This window comes from Lissotriton helveticus, chromosome 6 (genome assembly GCF_964261635.1).
Source record: "Lissotriton helveticus chromosome 6, aLisHel1.1, whole genome shotgun sequence".
Taxonomy (NCBI): Eukaryota; Metazoa; Chordata; class Amphibia; order Caudata; family Salamandridae; genus Lissotriton; species Lissotriton helveticus.
In genome coordinates, this window is record NC_136067.1 from 497,303,731 (window position 1) to 497,322,513 (window position 18,783).

The 18,783-nt window shown below is 47.2% G+C and overlaps 1 protein-coding gene across 1 annotated transcript in view; it reads left to right on the forward strand.

Annotated features, from left to right (window-relative positions):
- LRRC1 (leucine rich repeat containing 1) overlaps positions 1 to 18,783 on the forward strand; it is a 538,119-nt gene that overhangs the window by 218,311 nt on the left and 301,025 nt on the right. The window contains exon 3 of the mRNA XM_078647950.1: positions 14,414 to 14,492. Within this exon, the coding sequence (XP_078504076.1) occupies positions 14,414 to 14,492 (79 nt within the window). The remainder of the gene's footprint in view (positions 1 to 14,413; positions 14,493 to 18,783) is intronic.

Consider the following 18,783-nt stretch of genomic DNA (forward strand, 5'->3'; position numbering starts at 1 on the left):
TGTTTCAGACTTCGCACCCTGAGTTTGTTTTTTATTTTTAGCAGAAAAAGGCTTGACACCTAAACTATTGCGGCCAATGGTTTTATAAGCCGCCGTAATAATTCTCGGTAACTGACGGGGTTTGTCGGCATCGGGGACATCGCGTAAGGCATTAGCTACTTGAAAGTTCACTGCATCACTGACTCCTGCAGAGGTGGTCGCTCCCCCACGCTCCCTGATCTCACAGCGCTGGACTGCTACATTGCTTGCCTTCATATCGTGCCAGATTGGTATCGTAGCGCTGCGCTGAACTGTAACACTGCCTTCATTTAAATTGTGCCACATCATAGCGCTATATCGTAGCGCTATATCGCATTGCCTGAATATTTGCTTAGCCTGGTTTCGCTTTTGTTTCTGCTGCCATTTTGTGTTTGTTTGCCTCCCAGCCCGTCCCTCCACCCCGCTCCCGCCTCCCAGCTGCTCCTCCCTCCCACAGATAACCTAGGAATCGTCCTGCCTTCCCTAGCGCTGTGACCATCCTGACTCCTGCAGAGGTGGTCGCTCCCCCACGCTCCCTGATCTCACAGCGCTGGACTGCTACATTACTTGCCTTCATATCGTGCCAGATTGGTATCGTAGCGCTGCGCTGAACTGTAACACTGCCTGCATTTAAATTGTGCCACATCATAGCGCTATATTGTAGCGCTATATCGCATTGCCTGAGTATTTGCTTAGCCTGGTTTCGCTTTTGTTTCTGCTGCCATTTTGTGTTTGCCTCCCAGCCGTCCCTCCACCCCGCTCCCGCCTCCCAGCTGCTCCTCCCTCGCCCCTCCCCCGCCCCTCCCCCCTCCACTATCCACATATGACAGATGCATCTACGCGCAGCGTACGGGCCCCATGCGTGCCCCATGCGCGCCCGTCTACGCCCGGACCGCGCCCAGCGCCAGACCCCCTGGTCCCCACAAAATCCACCCCACCCGCATAACGTACGACACCGCTACCCTCTCAGCACTTAACCCCGACCGATTCCCGACCTGCTACCAAGCCACCCCCAGACACATCCATGGACCCTTCACCTGCCGCTCCTGCAAGTTCGACAGCATCAGGACCCACACCAAACCCACTAACTCCAAACAAAGCTCAAACACTAACCATCTGAAATGCATCCTACTCAACACCCGTTCGATCCACAGACACGCCATTGACCTTTGGAACCTACTCGACACTACATCGCCTGACGTCGCCTTCCTTACAGAAACCTGGATGAACGCCTCATCAGCTCCCGACATCGCCATAGCCATCCCGGACGGCTACAAGATCATCCGAAAGGACCGCACCAACCAAACAGGAGGAGGCATCGCCATCGTCCATAAGAACACCATCCGAATCACGACCAGTTCCGACGACAACCTCGCTACCGCCGAACACCTTCACTTCCAGATCCACGCCGACCCCAAGACCACACTCAGAGGCACCCTCATCTACAGGCCACCAGGACCCCGCACATAATTCAGCGAAGACATCACCGACTTCATCAGCCCACACGCCCGCCCCTCCAAGGACTACATTCTACTGGGAGACCTCAACTTCCACCTGGAAAAGAAAAACGACACCAACACCACCACCCTCCTGGACAACCTGGCCAACCTCGGACGTGAACAACTTGTTGATACCCCCACCCACTATGCCGGACACACACTCGACCCAATCTTCACCTCCAGCAAGCACATCTCCTTCAACCACACCACAGCTCTCCATTGGACGGACCACAGCTGCGTTCACTTCAACTACAAAAAGACCACGACCCACAACCTCCCACAACCAGTTCCCCGAAGAAACTGGAACAAAATTACCACCGACCAGCTCATCACATCACTTCACCAAAACCCTCCTGCCAAATCATCAGACCCAAACCAAGCAGCCACCAACCTCACACAATGGATCATCCACAGCGCCGACGAACTAGCACCCTTGAAAAACCATCAAATCAAACAAGGTAGCAAAAAAGCCCCCTGGTTCAACGATGACCTTAAGAAATCCAAGAAGTTCTGTCGCACCCTCGAGAAAGCCTGGAGAAAAAACCCAAACACTGACAACCTGACCACCTTCAAGAACGCCACCCGCAAATACCACCAACTGATCCGATCCACCAAGAAATCAGCATTCAAGGATCGACTTGACAACAACGCCCACAACAGCAAGGAACTATTCAACATCGTCAAAGAATTTACCCACCCCACCGCCGGCACCAACAACATCACTCCCTCCCAAGTCCTCTGCGACTCCCTAGCCTCTTTCTTCCACAACAAAATCGCCGACATACATAACAGCTTTGAAAACCAGTCCGGAGACCAATCCGCTCCACCCACCTCCGAACCAAAACCCCCCTCCATCAACCTTTACGCCTGGAACCCAATCACCACCGAAGACACCATCCGCCTGATGAACTCCATCCTCTCAGTATCACCAACCGACCCATGTCCCCACCACATCTTCAATAAAGCAGACTCCATCATCGCACCCCATCTCCGAGACGTCATCAACTGCTCCCTCAACTCCGCTACCTTCCCGGAAAGCTGGAAACATGCCGAACTCAGCGCCCTTCTGAAGAAACCCACAGCAGACCCCACTGAACTTAAGAACTACAGCCCCATCTCGCTCCTCCCATTCCCTGCCAAAGCCATTGAGAAAGCCGTCAACAATCAGCTCGCCACCTTCCTCGAATCCAACAAATCCCTCGACCCCTCACTTCCGAGCCAAACACAGCACCGAGACCGCCCTCATCGCAGCAACAGACAACATTCGAACACTACTGGACAACCGAGAAACAGTTGCCCTCATCCTACTTGACATCTCCGCAGCCTTCGACACAGTCTGTCATAGCACCCTCATACAACGCCTCAGCAACGTCGGAATACAAGGGAAAGCATTGGACTGGATCAGCTCGTTCCTCACCGGAAGAACCCAGAGAGTCCGCCTCCCCCCTTTTAGATCAGAGGCAACCGAAGTCATCTGCGGCGTACCACAAGGATCATCACTCAGTCCCACCCTCTTCAACGTAAACATGAGTCCCCTCGCATCCATCGCGTGCCAACACAACCTCAACATCATCTCCTACGCAGACGACACCCAGCTGATCCTCTCCCTCACCAAAGACCCAAACACCGCCAAAACCAACTTACACGAAGGAATGAAAGATGTAGCCGAGTGGATGAAGAACAGCCGTTTAAAACTGAACTCGGACAAAACGGAAGTCCTCATCTTAGGATCATCCCCCTCTGCTTGGGATGACTCATGGTGGCCACCGGCCCTGGGAACCGCACCCATACCAACTGACAACGCACGTAACCTGGGCTTCATCCTGGACTCCTCCCTGTCGATGACCAGACAAGTCAACGCCGTCCCATCATCATGCTTCAACATCGTACACATGCTCAAAAAAATCTTCCATTGGATTCCCACCGAAACAAGAAAAACGGTCACCCACGCACTAGTCACAAGCCGACTGGATTACGGAAACACCCTTTACGCCAGAACCACAGCTAAACTACAGAAAAAACTCCAACGCATCCAAAATGCCTCAGCCAGACTCATACTAGACATCCCCCGCCAAGATCACATTTCCGATCACCTGAAAGACCTCCACTGGCTCCCCGTCAACAAGAGAATAACGTTCCGTCTCCTCACCCACGCACACAAAGCCCTCTACGACCTAGGACCCGAATGCCTCAACACGCGCCTGTCCTTTTACACCCCCACCCGACAACTACGATCGTCCAATCAAGCCCTCGCCGCAATACCACGCATCCACAGATCAACCATGGGGGGTAGATCCTTCTCCTTCTTAGCGGCCAAAACTTGGAATTCTCTCCCCACCCACCTCTGCCTTACACAGAACCACCTCTCCTTCAGAAAGCAACTAAAAACTTGGATATTCGATAAGTTAAGTACCCTCCCTCCTCTCCCTCAAGCGCCTTGAGACCCTCTGGGTGAGTAGTGCGCTATACAAATTTTTGAACTTGAACTTGAACTATCTCCCTTTATATTCGAAAGGACGAGATCAGAAACTACGTCAAATGTGCCAACGAGTCTCATTCCCAATTCACCCACAGCCTCTGGTCCATGTTCGTCCTGAACACGCTTAATGACCGTCGGAAGGACAGCCATTGATGGAGTGCCGAAGCACCTCGTCTACAGTGCCGCAAAAATCCTACCCCATGACTCGCAGTCACCGAAAGATACAATGTAAATCAAAGTAGCACAACTGGGTAGTAATTCAAAAGGAAACAGTTTTGAAAGATTTAAGCTTGAAAAGACCTATGTAACTATAGGTAGGTTTGTCCAACACTACTGTTATCCAGAAACAATAGTGAAGGGGCGAAGAACTGATAGAAGTACTACTGAAGTGTCATGTACTAAGACCACCATCGTATGGGCGCCATGTAGCGGGGATTCTGCTCCTACACAGAACTGTGCATGGAGACTTGGAACCTCAGTAAATTAGGGTGTACCAAAACTCACCTTAGTAGCCAAAATCCCCTACCAGACTAGCAATCGGTGTCTCATTGGTTCTTCCATGACCTCAATGATTAGACAACCGAGAACATGGAACTTAGAATACCTCAGGCAATGTGGAACACATGAACACTCTTTCGTTATACTCTCATACCAGTTCAAAACAAGGAGTAAAAGGAGACACGAGCAAGTTTGAAATATTTATTTCTAATGCCGTGTTCTCATGCGCAGTATCTTAGCTAATACAAACAGACATATTAAAAGCAACACGATTATCAGCATAGTTACTATTTCATAAAATATAAAAGGAGAAACATGTTACAATGCTAAATGAAACCGGTTTAGAATATACCTATATTTCACCCTCCCTTGCTAGTAGGTTATTTTATATCTACAGAAGGTCTCTTGGGATTAAAAGGGCGGCCCCATACCTCTGGTCCTAGCAGAAATGGATCACATCAGTTTCTGCAACAGCTCGCTGCATGCGAATGTTCTCCAAGTGTGTGATCATGCCTACGCAGTGCATTAATAAATGTGCCAAAATCAGAGGTGGCCACAACTGCATATATGTTATGTCTAGAATGTGCGCTGATCAGTCCGAACAACAACCACTGTGTTGAAATAACCTTGAAGGTCTCGGCACTCACTGTTCAGACAAAGCTTACCAAGCAAGGCTGCTAATATATAAAAACATATTATTCTCGTGTGAAGCAAAACACTCTGCTAACACTAAACATTTATAATAATGTGTGCCGTGTGCAAAAAGGCGACAAAGGAAAAATGGTGTTTAAACTTGTAATAAGCTCATGTCAACTCAACACAGTGTAAAGGCAAGGCTCATCCCCATGACAACAATGGAGTAGCTCCTTTCTTACAATGCCTGGGATAAGCTCAGAGCTCCACCATTCCAATGTTTGGCTTCGTTTCTCCTTTTTTAGGTCTCGCCTAGGCAGCACGCATACGCTGCTCTAGGAGGGCCTTTAGCCATCGGTCTGCTCCTTTTCAAGCACACTCGTGCTTGTGCTCTCATCCACCTTGCGGGAGCGAGCAGAGGCGCGCGTTCTAATTGAAAACATATGGCTTTGGCGCTGCTCGCTCCTGCCAGGCGGAGGCCAGCACAAGCATGAGTGTGCTTTAAAACAGCTGCTGCTTGTCGTCCTTATTTTTTGCCGATGCAGACTCCATTCGCAAAGCAATTAGGTGCAAAAGTCGAGACCAACTTGCTTTGGCAATGGTATATTTATTGACCTGCATCAGATCCATCAATTGAACCACAAAGGCTAACTCTGTGCTGAAATTAAAAAGTAACTGTCCCGTCCTTGAGGTAAAATCTCCATTGCAGTGGAAGTTTTCAATAGGGGTTTAAAGTAAATTTATAACGTCTATCTCGCATGTAGTTCTTGCTTATAACCACAGGAGGGCACTAGTCACCTTAAAATGCTTCACACTTTGTTTACATTTATAGCAGTCTATATGATTCAGAAAACTTTACACAATATTTCAGGAAGTTGAAACCATTTTATGCGAAATTAGCCTGAAATTTACGGACGACACATAATTTAGCACATTTCTAGATACTCTATCGCACTAAAATGGCAATAAAAATCACAGAGAAAAAAGGAGTACTAGCATTGACTTTTCATTAACATGTGGAACATGCACGAGTAAATCTGCTTTAGATGAATGATATCTTCGCTGCAGAATATCCAAGGGGTTATTGGGAATAGGTGAACGTTGCCGATCATAACAGATACCAGCCTTACCAATCGCTGTAGGCATGTAAGGCTTTGGTGGTTGCTATTTTTTTTTTTTTTTTTTTTTTACAAAAGTGGGGTTGACCGCATCAGTAATATTGCGGGGGGGGTCAGGGTGGATTAATAATGCCTGTTTAAGAAATAAAACAGTTATGGCATGTTTTAATGCCGCTGAAGAGAGTGGTGTTTCCAGCATCGCTGGAGTGGAGGGTATGGGCGTGAATTATATAAATGTCCCAGTTCTGTTAAGCATACGTGCTCTCTGGGATACCCCAAAACCCCATAATTGGTCGGTAATCATCCATATAGAGCCTCAGGCATGCATCATCCTGGCTCCCCTTGACACCATCTGTTTATCATAGAAAGGATCACCACTTCGTCCAGGTCATTACAGACATTTTCCACTGGTCCTTTAATAATAATAATAATAATAATAGGGGCATTTGTAAAGCGCTGAGTTACGCACACCGGCGTGTCCCCGCGCTGACGGTGAGAGAAAGAAAAAAACAGGGGCAAACAGTACTGGCAGGCCAAAATTATCTGGTGTAGAGGTAGGTTTTTAACTTAGCTCGGAATCTCGTTTCTGCTTGTTCCAGGCGTAGGTCTACTGGGAGTTTGTTCCAGTGGTTGGGGGCCAGGTACCTAAAGGACCTGCCTCCCATCCGAGCTTTCTTTACCCTGGGAGTCCTCAGCAGTCCTCCGCCCGCAGATCTAAGCGCTCTAGGAGGTTCATAGGCTTCGATCAATTTCTGCAAAGGTCGGGGCGCCCTACCATACAAAATCCGATGATACGTGCAGAGAGCATTATACTCAACTCTGCTCTTTACCGGAAGCCAGTGGAGTTTTCGTAGAGCCAGCTTCGAGGGCGCCCTTTTGGGCAGCCTAAGAATCAGGCGTGCCGCCGCATTCTGCAGCACTTGAAGACGTGCAATGCTTTTACTCGGTGCCCCAAGGTACAGCAAGTTCGCGTAGTCAAGCCTTGCGGTCACCAAGGCATGCACTAAGGTTTGACGCGCTTTCAATGGCAGAAGGTCTAAAACCTTCTTCATTCTCTTCAAGACCCCAAAACAGACTCCGACTACCCGATTGATCTGAGGCCCGAAGGTTAGAGCCGCATCGAACCACACACCAAGATTTTTGGCCTCCTGACAGGGGGTGGGAGTAGGTCCAAGACAGGATGGCCACCAAGCTGACGACCAGGCCGACTGGGCTCTCCCTACCACCAGCACCTCTGTCTTGCTGCCGTTTAGCTTCAAGCAATTCGCGGCCATCCAATCGGCCAGATCTTTCATGCACGACTGGAAGCCATCCGCAGCAAGACAGGGCGCGTGCGACAGGGAGATGACCAGCTGCCTATCGTCAGCGTATGTCACCAATTGGAGGCCATAGCTCTCCACAATCGATGCAACGGGCGCCACATATAGGTTAAAAAGGGTCGGGCTCAGGGACGAGCCCTGCGGCACGCCAACGGCACCCCTTTGGAATAGTGGTCGCCCTGCCGCACTCGAAAGCTCCTTCCTGTGAGGAAGTCCTGGATCCACCTCAACGCGGTGCCAGTGATGCCCCCTTTGCTCAGACACTGCAGCAAGGTGGAATGTGCTACAGTGTCGAACGCCGCGCTGAGGTCAAGCAGGATCAAGGCCATGGTTTGCCCCTCGTCTACGCCCTGTCTCAGTTGTTCTGTAGCCATGAGCAGGGCGGACTCTGTAGAGTGCCGCGGTCTGAAACCAAACTGCGTATCGTGAAGCAAACCCACCTCCTCTACATGCTTCATAATTTGGGTGTTCACCACCTTCTCCGCAACTTTGGACAGAAAAGGTAGGAGTGAGATGGGCCTCAGATTTTCCAACACCTCAAAGCCAATGTGAGGTTTCTTTTGGAGGGGGAGTACCACCGCCTGTTTCCACCCCTCAGGAAGTGTGCCAGATTCGAAGGAGATATCCAAGACGTGCCTTATGTAAGGCTCCAGGACACTCAAACTGTCCCCCAACCGTTTGGGAGACACCGGGTCCATAGGGGAGCCAGATTTTACCGAAAGGCACGTCCTGACCAGCACCTCAGGAGGTGGTGTGGTGAAATTGGTAAATGAGCCTGGGATCTCCCTAGCCACAGATGTAGCTTCACACTCAACCCCTATAATAGGAGGATTGGGGAAGGTCGAGTAAATTTTCTCGACTTTGGTGGAAAAATAGTGAGCTATGCGGTCACATGTTTCAATCGAACAGCTCTTCGGGTCAGCAGACGCATCGATTGTGGTCAGTGACTTATAGATACCGAAGAGCTCCTTAGCAGAGTCTTTGGCCCCTAGAATTTTCCCTGCATAAAAGGCTGCCTTCGACTTTTTAATCAGTCTATGATGCAGCCTCCTTTTTGCTAAGAACAATTCCCTGGCCTGAGCATCATAAGATACCCTCCAGGCTCGTTCAGCACGCTTACACTCTGCCTTTGTCCGCCGCAGCTCTCCATTGAACCAGGGAGCAGATCTTTCCTTGCGGCCGCCCTCCGATGTACGGCAGAGTGGCGCTGTCTGATCTAACGCCTCAGTAATGCGCCTGTTCAAGTTAAAAACAGCAGATTCTATATCCGCACCTCCCGGCTGGCCTTCCCTTGACCGTGCTGAGTTAAAATTCTCCAAGGAGAATTTTACCCACTTCCTCCTTAGATAGTTCAGGGGTTTAACAAACACACATGACCATCAGAGACCCTTAGCATGCCCTAAGACACCCCTAGCAGGTCTTCAGAGCCCCTTATAAATAACCTAGAAGAAATCCGAACTGCATAAAAAAAATCTCCGACCAATGCACAGCTATCTCCAGCTAACCCTCAGACAAGACGGACAGTCTTTGGAGATACTCCGCATGCTCCCACACAAGCGAAGGCATCCGTCACCCTATTGGGACCTTAGGTAGCTCAACAAGTCTTTGGCCCACCTTCACACATCCCTCATGGCCAAATCACTGCCTGATGCCTACTTCAGATACTCTCCGCCTTCTTTCAGACATCGCACTAGACTCAGACCTTTAGATAGCTTATAGCCAATCAGACACCTCCTGGTCACTCCCATTTACTCCTGGTCAACTGACAGAGGTGCCTGGGATGACTGTCTCACCCTGCAGGCCCGAAGAGTGCAGCAGCATGCCTTCACCCCCCCCCCCCCCCTCCCCATGTAACCTTAGAGCTCACCTGCAGATGTATTCTGCTTGCCCTTAAAAAAAATTGACAGCTTTCAAGCATACCTTATTGACAATTGGAGACAGGCTATGACAGACAGATAAATGGATATCTGCTTACCTTTTTGAATATGCTTTGAATACATTGACGAGAATATTCCAAGGTAAAAGAATGGCGCAAATATGACTTCTGCGCAAAAAAATGCAGACATGTTATCTGTCCTTCTCTGCATTTTGTGACCCACTTAGAGGGTGGAGGATTGCCATTCCTGATGGCATTGGCTTTGCCATCAGAAATGCCCATATGGAACCTTGATGCCATAATAAATGGCATTATATAGGCCACCACAGCTAGGTCGGCCTATTGGACACCATCTCTCATAGCGTAGCTTCTGCGCTGGACCACCATGTAAACAACTACACTCCTGCACAAACATCTTTAAAATGCCCCTTGTGTGCTCAAAGGAAACTCCCAACAGGCCAGGCATATTTTGTATGTGGGCCTCAGAAATTATTGCAGAACCCACACTTGTTACAGTAGTTTCCCAGAAGCATGATGGACTGCTTTCACAGATATTTCATCAACTCTCCCCACCTCTAAAACCATTCACAAAGCACCTCACATGGCTTCTGGGAAATACCATCAGTCACACAGGTGGACGAGTCTAGACTTCGGCCTCCAATCCTGAAACAATAACCCCTTTTGTCTTGTGCTCTGGCTTTGCACTCACAGTTCGTACCCTGAGCCTGTTCCAGTCCCTTATGATTTAAATACTGATTTTCCTCCGCTTGTTTTGCAGCATATCTTTCAGTTAGGATGTTTTAATTGCAGTGCATCGGAAAGCAGTAGCATACCCCACCTCCAATTGGTTCTTGAATTACAGTGTTAGCCCAGTTTTCCATTTTCATGTGTGAGAAAACTGTATTTTGAGTACAGGGTAAGGAAGTGCAAGGTAAAGAAATGTAACTGCCCCGTCTGTAGCCCTCCACTGCCCCAGTATTCACTCCTCAGCCACCCTCACCCTGGTGCTTAGTCCTCATGTGACCTGGTTGCATCCATTTAATTATTAGGACATTTTCTTGTGGGTATTTATATATGGATTCATGGATAACACCGTAACTGCAGACCATGTTATCCTTTGTCATTTCAATGTAAGTAATAGAGTGAAAAATAATATTTTTTAGGAAAAAGTTAGGGTCACAGGTTTAGGGGTGAACAGTTAAAGGGTAAAGGAAGTTTAAGGTTTGGTGAAGATATCGTTGTTTAAAATATAGGAATTAACAATAACTTGTAAAAAAAGGGTACAGAATAGGCAAGTGTACAAACAATGAGCAGTAACAAACTGTAATAACAAGCATTTGCAATACAATAGGTCTCACAGTTGCGAGATATTAAGCTGTTGGCATTGTAAATGACCATGCCTTTTATTTATGTTTAAAAAACCTGCAGTAATAAAAGGCATTGTCGTTTACAATACCAATAGGTTAACGTTTCGAAAATGCGAGACGTATTGCATTGCAAATGGTTAATTTAGAAATGTCTACCCTTAATGGGTGAAATGTTTCAATAGCCCTTCTGTCTTGGTCTATACCTGTTGTTAAAGGCCCTCACCCTCCATGTAGGCCCTCGCCGGTGGCCTATAATGAGGGTTCACAGCCTTTAATAACTGGTGATAAGACAGGGCTCGAAATATCCAAAAATTGTTACTAGACCTGTAGGTCTAGTAACTTTAAAAATCTACTTGACCTAACTGTAGTGCACTTGACCTCTGTGAGCAAACGTGACAAGTTAACAAGATTTAAATACTTTTTGTATTGCTCATTCACTTTGTGAGCAATAAAGATGCCTCTAAATATTGCTATCTTGTCGCACTTGCTCTGCTTTCAGAGACCGAGATCAAATGTCAGTTTGTCTTCCTACTCGCCTGAAAGGGCAAGTAGGACCTAACAATAGCTTGCTCTAAATAAATCTGGCTTGCAAATGTGAGTGGGCAAGTGGATTTTTCGAGCCCTGTAAGGCTATACTGTAGGTTGAAGGAAGAAATAGCCTCAGCGGCGAGATGCCTGTATTCAGTTTAAAGGAGATTTTTTCAATATATTCCAAGATGTATCACCCTACACATCGGGCAAATGAAGAGAACTCAAGAACATCACCACACACCTATGTTCTTAAAACATCTCCTAGTGCTGGTGCTTCCTTTTCATCTTCTGTTTGTGCATCTAGGAAACCAACGCACTGTCACTTACAAACATTGGTTGGCTTCCTTATCACTTTTTTCCTTTTATTTTCATTGTTCAGTGGAAGATGGTTTCATTTTGCTGGTCTCGCGCCAGACGGCCCTGGGAAGAAATCTGTTTACATTTTTTTTTTTAAAGACAAAATACACGCACACGCAAGCCTTAAATCAAGCTCACACACTTACTCACAGGTGTTTCAAGTTTTAAGCCATGCTCACTCACACATTCTGGGGCGTTTCCAGCTTTAAATCCTGCTTAGTTTAACCCATTACTACAAAAGTCTTGCTGAGCTGGCAAATTCTTCAGACTTTCAAGCTGAAGAAATGATACTCCCTCCACGCCCCCTCCCATTCCACACCACTCTCTTCCGACTCTTTCATGCTTTGTTTACTTCGCAGGGTGTGACCACTAACGCAGACACCAGCTGCAGATGATTCCATCGGAGTACAGAGCCTTCGCTGTATGGTAGCAACCTGTGCTTTCAATTTATCATCCTCGGCAAGAAATCTATGCATTTTTAACCAGCTTTTGGCAAAGCCAATAGATGTTGCCCATGTGAGATCTATTGGCTTTGTCCATGCTTTTTTAGCCATGTTGCACAGCAGTGCAGCTCCTTTCAGCTTGGCTGAGATTAGAAAATAGAAATGCTATGATGCTCTCAGTGATGACCGTGTCGTAGTGCTTGTCCCCCTTTACTTTCAGCCATGTTGCAGAGCTTCCAAGTTGCGCTGCAAGGTTGCTAAAAAGACATTGACAACACCAATAGATTTTGCATAGGTGAGACCAATTGGCTTTGTCAGTGCTTGTTATTTTAAAGCTGTCAGTGTGAGGTTTTCCCTAAACAATTGACAAAAAAAATATATAAGGACTTTTAGTCAACCTTGTTTATCCATCAGGTTGTTCAATTGTTACTCAAATAGTGTCCTCCCACAGCATACGGGATATATCACCGGGTAAGTACACAGCTACCACAGAGTACATTTACTTTAATCTTGACTGTATCTGTTTAGTTGAGTGTGAAAGGAAGTGTCATTAAGCCTTCAAGTTATTTGAAGGCACTTTTATTTACCAGTGAATAGGTTGTGATCTCTGATTAAAACTCAAGAACGTTATTGGAATATGTACTTTTGACTCATTATTACAAATCAGCTATGGCAAAAGTATTTATCCTTTGGCAAACAAGAACAAAACATAAAAATGGGTAAAGAGTGTTTTCAGAATTATCTGTAAAGCTTAGTGAACGTCATTTGAAGCATTTGCATCTGACTTGTGAGGAACCACTCGTAACAAATTGTGGAACTGCAGCTTCATGAAATAATTTGAATGCTTTTGCATTTACTCGAGAGGGACCTCAATAACTTGAGGAACTGCACCTCTGTGACACAATTTTTAAGATGTTGCATCTGACGCTAGAGGAACCTCTAGTAACTACTTGAGGGACTGCAGATTCATGAAAGAATTTCAGTGCCTATGCATCAGACTCAACAGGGACCTCTATAAAGTACCTTGAGGAACTGCAGATCCCCCCTGGCCCCTGCCCCTCTAGGTAACACATGGCGTAGCACTGGCTCACACAACCACAAGACCCTGACTACCTGAAAACATTTTTCGTATAGTGCCACTCAAACTGTTTGATAAGGCTGAATGCACTTTGATTACCTAGGGACTGTTAGTATGTATGTATCTACGTCATCATAAGTGTTCAATAGTAATCAACACTGATTGAAACTTGCAATACTGACTCATCAGCAACCAGCTTTGGCGCATTCACTAATCTTGTAGAAAATAAGGTCAATTTGTTTGAGTAGCAAAAGTGTATATTCACATTTTAAAGCCACTCCCTCAGCTTTAAAAATGGCATTTGAAGCAATTGCATTTGACCTGGGAGTGGCATTTAGTAGCAGCATGAGTTAATGCAGCTTTGTGATAGACTGGTTAAGCGGTTGCTTCGGACTCTAGAGGGACATCCAGTAAGGTTTTGAAGAACTTCAGCCGTGTTAAAGACTACCAGAAGTTGATTCTGAATCGAGAAGGAAGTATTGTAGTGACTTGAGGTAATGTAGCTATGCAAAAGGCCAGAGCCTTTGGCTTTGTCAATGCCTGTTTGGTTTTGTGAAATTTTTTCCAGTTGTTAACGAGCCATTAGGTAAAATGTAAGCATCAACCGAGGAAGCACAAGTAGTGTAAATCTAGTTTTTTGATATGGAGATCCACGTTCTCTTGGGACTGGATATGGAACATTAAAATAAATGGAGAGTAGGAGGGCTCTTCTAAATCAAACCATAGTTAAAAATCTTAATGTACGGGCTCCGGTGATAGATTATGTACAAGGCGTTTCATCCAGGACATACAGAACAATGCTGTGTGCATCTACGGTCTCTGAAACTCTGTCCACATATTTGTGAGTTATTCATCTTTACATAACGGTTATAGAATTAAATTATTAACATATGAGTTGCACTTAAAAATTTAAATATAAACACTTCAGAATCCATAGCGATGAAAAAAGTATTCATGCAGATTTAGCTAAACCGTATCTGCTTCTTCGCAGAAGAAGGAATGGCCCATGCTATTCTCTTGTTCATTAATGATTGAAAGTGTGGAGATGGCCTTAAAACTGTTTTGAGAAAAAGATGTTCCTAAAAGTTTGGTTTACCATGTTACTATATTCTAGAATCACTGCTCAATTTAAAATTATACAAGACCTGTGTTCTCTCTTTGGCACAGTGATAAAAAAAATGTTTTTCCCCCCTCTAGATATTACTGAAATTCCAGAGAGCATCTCCTTCTGCAAAGCACTCCAGGTAGCGGATTTCAGTGGGAACCCGTTGACCAGGTAAACTTTATTTCAGTCATCTGCCTTTTTGTGAACACTGTTCGATTTGTACACTGTAAAGTGTTGAAGGAGGAGCATAAAATTCTGCAGTTGAAGCGCAAAGAATAATTTCACCTGACAAGACCACAATGCAACTCACTCTGTTCTATTGATTTATTTTGAATTGCTACATTTAAGTTTGGCCTCTAGGTATTTGGATCTGCTGGGTCATGGTTGTTTTTCGTAATGTGTTTTGGTACATAAATATTGCTCTGGTTAAGGAGTTGTTGGTTGTTCATTGAAGATATTGCAACTGTTATTAATAGTAGTGTGCTCGTGAAGGCTCGTGGTGGGCATGCATCCAATGGTGAGCCAGCTGGTCTTTTGGCCTTCACCAGATCATGGAACTCAGAAAGTGAATGGTGTATAAAAGATGTGAATTTGGGAAGATTTTTCTTTGGAGTGACCCTTGTTGCCATAGGGTCACAGTTAGAGCTTCATGTTTTTTTTATATGATAGAATGAAAACTTTCCTAGCTAACGTAACGGAAAGTTTCAATTCTATTAAGGACTCAGAGGCGAGGATTATGCCTTCTTTCTTCACTTTATTTTCATAGCTGTGTTAAGATTAACAAAGACTACTTTCCCCATGAACCACAGGGAAAGGTAGCAAAGAAAAAAAACATAGCAACAACCAACCACAGCAAGGTATCCGTGTCCAATCAGGGGCCCTTGAGCCCAACATAGTCCTTTCCCCTCTTCCTCTTTTGAAGTGCGAAGTCAGCCTTCCTGCACTCTTCAGACATCCTGTTTTTGAGCATCAGAACCTGTAAATGACAGGGACGCATTACCAAAAGGAAATAAACTGCTACAGCCTGTAAAAGATCATGGCGCAGTTACTTAAAACTCAGCATAGTAATACATACAATCAAACTTGAAACCATCTGCTTACTGCAGTACAGGGAGGGTACTCCTCCTAGAGCATAGGGCGGGATAAACCTTGCCTCCGAGTTCTTAATAGAATTGAAACTTTACGTTACCTTAGCTAGGAAATTTTTCATTCTATGTCAGGACTGGAGGCGAGGATTATGCTTGTTTAAAGCTTGCCCACAACCAACTGAGCGATATTAAGCACCGGCTTAAAGTACAACCTTTTAAAGGTGGAGTCCGAAGATCAATCAGCCGCATTGAGGATATCCTCCAACCGAGCACCCAAGCCGAATGCTTTAGAGGCCATAGCCCCACGAGCTAAATGCACCCCAAAATGAAGCAGGCCTATGCCAGCCTCTTGCATCACTCAACAAACCCACCTGGCGATGGTCGGCGAGGAAACCGCTTTAAAGTGTTTCCAGAGTGCAATAAGGAGTTGTCATTCTCCTTGGTGGCGGAACTCTTCCGTCATATTTTCATATGCCTTGAGACATCTGACCACACAAAGTGTTGGGGAGTCAGGAAACTCTGGATATGAGAACCCTGGTATGGCATTTTGTACGATGTAGTAGTGTGAAAGTTCCCACCCCCCCCCCCCCACCCCCTCCCCCCCGAGCTGAACCTGTTAGGTTGCCAGGATAGAAAAAGGTTGAGAACCTGATTAACATCTCAAAGCGCTGCCCCGAAGCAACCTGCAAACCAAGGGGTGCTCGCCCTTAGGCGCTCCATTAACCAGAACATGGCTAGATGAAATAGCTGACCTAAAGGTGTTCATGGACCTGTATGATAGCCTGTCAGCAACGAGCTGCGCTAGGAAATTCACAACGTGACTGATGTCTGCGACCAAGGGATCGAAATCCTGTCGTAGACCCCAACGGGCCCATCTACCCCACGCGGGCCTGTATCTCTTGACAGTACTGTCCGCCCAAGCCTTGGAGATGAGCCTCTTGGCCTCCCGTGAAAATCCTAGGGCTTCCCATCTACCCCTGAAATCCGCCACGCCATGAGAAACAGTGAGCCTGTCAACTCTAGAGGGTGAAAAGTCCCCTCGGGATTCATGAGGAGGGTCGGAAAGTGGGGGAGTAGGATTAGAAAATCCCAAGAAAGTTCCAGAAGAACCGGAAACCAGACTTGCGACTTCCAAAACGGAGTGACCAGCACCAGGTCTGCTGATTGTCTGTGGACTTGCGCTGTTGTCCTCGTGATCATTGCTAAGGGAGGGAACACATATCCCTGCTCCAAACTCCAGTCCTGGAGAAATGCATCCGTGGCTGCCGCCAAGGGGTCTAGCCTCCAACTGAAGAACTGAGGGATCTGATGATCCAGTCTGGACGTGAATAGGTCCAGACTGGATCCCTATTGTCGTTCAGTATAGCAAAAATGGACTGGACCAGTTTCCATAGACTGGAATCTCGGAAGTGGCGCGATTGGAAATCCGTCTCCAAGTTGTCTCGTCCAAGCAGGTACTCTGCTGTGACCGAGATCTGGCTGTCCAGGCAATACTGCCAGAAACTCGCTGCCTGGTCCGAGAGGGCTTTCGACCTGGTGCCTCCCAGGTGGTTCACATACTGGACTGCGGAGACGTTGTCCATTTTGAGAAGAAAGCACAACTGCACCAAGTCTCTCCTCCAGCGGTGTACGGCAAAGTAGCCCGCCAAAAGTTCCAGACAATTTATATGTAATTTTTTGATCGTCTGGTACCCTCAACCCTCCTGTAGACAGCTCCCCTCATCTGCCCCCCAGTCTGCTGGCGTTGGATTCGATCACCAGATCTGGGGCGGAACCCAAGATCGCTCAGCCGTTCAAGACCTCCATGTGGTCCAACCACCATTGAATCTTGGCCTTTGCTTCGGCAGACAGGGAGACCCTGTGAGAGTATGGATACCCTTTGCGAAGGAGGTACGCTTGAGGTGCTGAAGGGTCCTGTAGTTAAGCGGGCCAGGGAGAATGGCCTGTATTGACGCTGGCAGGAGGCTCACCACCCGGGCCAGCTGGCAGAGAGGCATGTGCTGGTTGGACAGGACGCATCGTAACTCGTGACCGATTTTGATGACCTTCCTGGAGGGAAGACTGAGAGTAGAGGTCATGGAGTCGATTACGAACCCCAAGAAGGTAACGGACTGGGCTGGCTGTAACAGAGATTTGCCCTCGATGATCACAAAGCTAAGGTCCTGAAGGAGAGACACTGCCATCCGAAGCTGAGCAGTCAGCTGACGGGGGCAGGGAGCCATCAGGAGAAGATCGTCTAAATATATGATCATCCTGACCCCCAGAGCTCTCAAACTCCACCACCGGCTTGAGCACCTTGGTGAAGCACCAGGGGGCCGAGGAAAGGCTGAACGGAAGAGCTGTAAACTCATAAATGAGGTGACGCCAGGCAAACAGAAGAAATCGCCTGTGAGGGGAAACATCGGGATCACCAAATAGGTCTCCTTGAGGTCTAAGCGGACCAACCAATCGTGGGGGCGAAGAATGTCCTGAAGGAGATGAATTCCTTCCATTTTGAAATGGCTATAAACTACCCATTCGTTGAATTCGCTTAAATTTATGACGAGCCTCTTGCCGCTGTCTGTCTACCAAGAAAATATTGCTTAAAACACACTCGGATGGAGAGAGGTAAGGGAGATGGCACTCTTGCGGAGGAGGGATTCGACTTCCTCGTCCACAAGGGCCGCCTCTTGCACGGAAAACTGAATGGGCCAGGTTTTGTATCTCTGAACTGGGTGCCTCATGAACTCTATGTGAAACCTTTGCACTGTTTGGAGAACCCATGCATTGTGTGTTGGAGACAACCAAGCCTGTTAACAACTTGCCAGTTGCCCCCCTATTTTTAATGGTAAAGAAGAGTGAACACACACCGGTGTTTGAGGCAGCGGATCCTCCTCTGAATCCTTTTCCTTTGCCGCAGCGTCCTTTAGTGGGATAAAAGTTCCTGAAACGGTACTGGTCCTGGTACTGACCTGAGCCTCTCTGGTTACCCTGATGGGATTGTCGACCGGCCGAGCTGCCCCTGCCTTGGCCGGCCCCGTGAAAAACACTGGGCAACACCTTTTTTATCTTGGACTGAGCCCTGTCCAGTGACGTGAAGGTATTAGCGAATTTGATGAGCTCCCTCACAAACGGCTCACCAAACAAACCCCCTTGGGCAATGGCACCCGCTTATGACTCCGCCAGGTCCCCTAGTTTTGGGTCCATTTTTATGGAGGGACCGGCGACGCTTGGTTGAGAGGGCACAGTTTGCATTGCCCAAAAATATAACCACCATCTGCGCCTAGCCGGATAGGGCGTCTGGGGAAATAATGGAGCCAGACTCTTCGGCCTCCTTGGCCATATCGAGGATCCAAGGGCATCCAGGAGCTTGTCCTGGCAAGCCCTCCAGGATC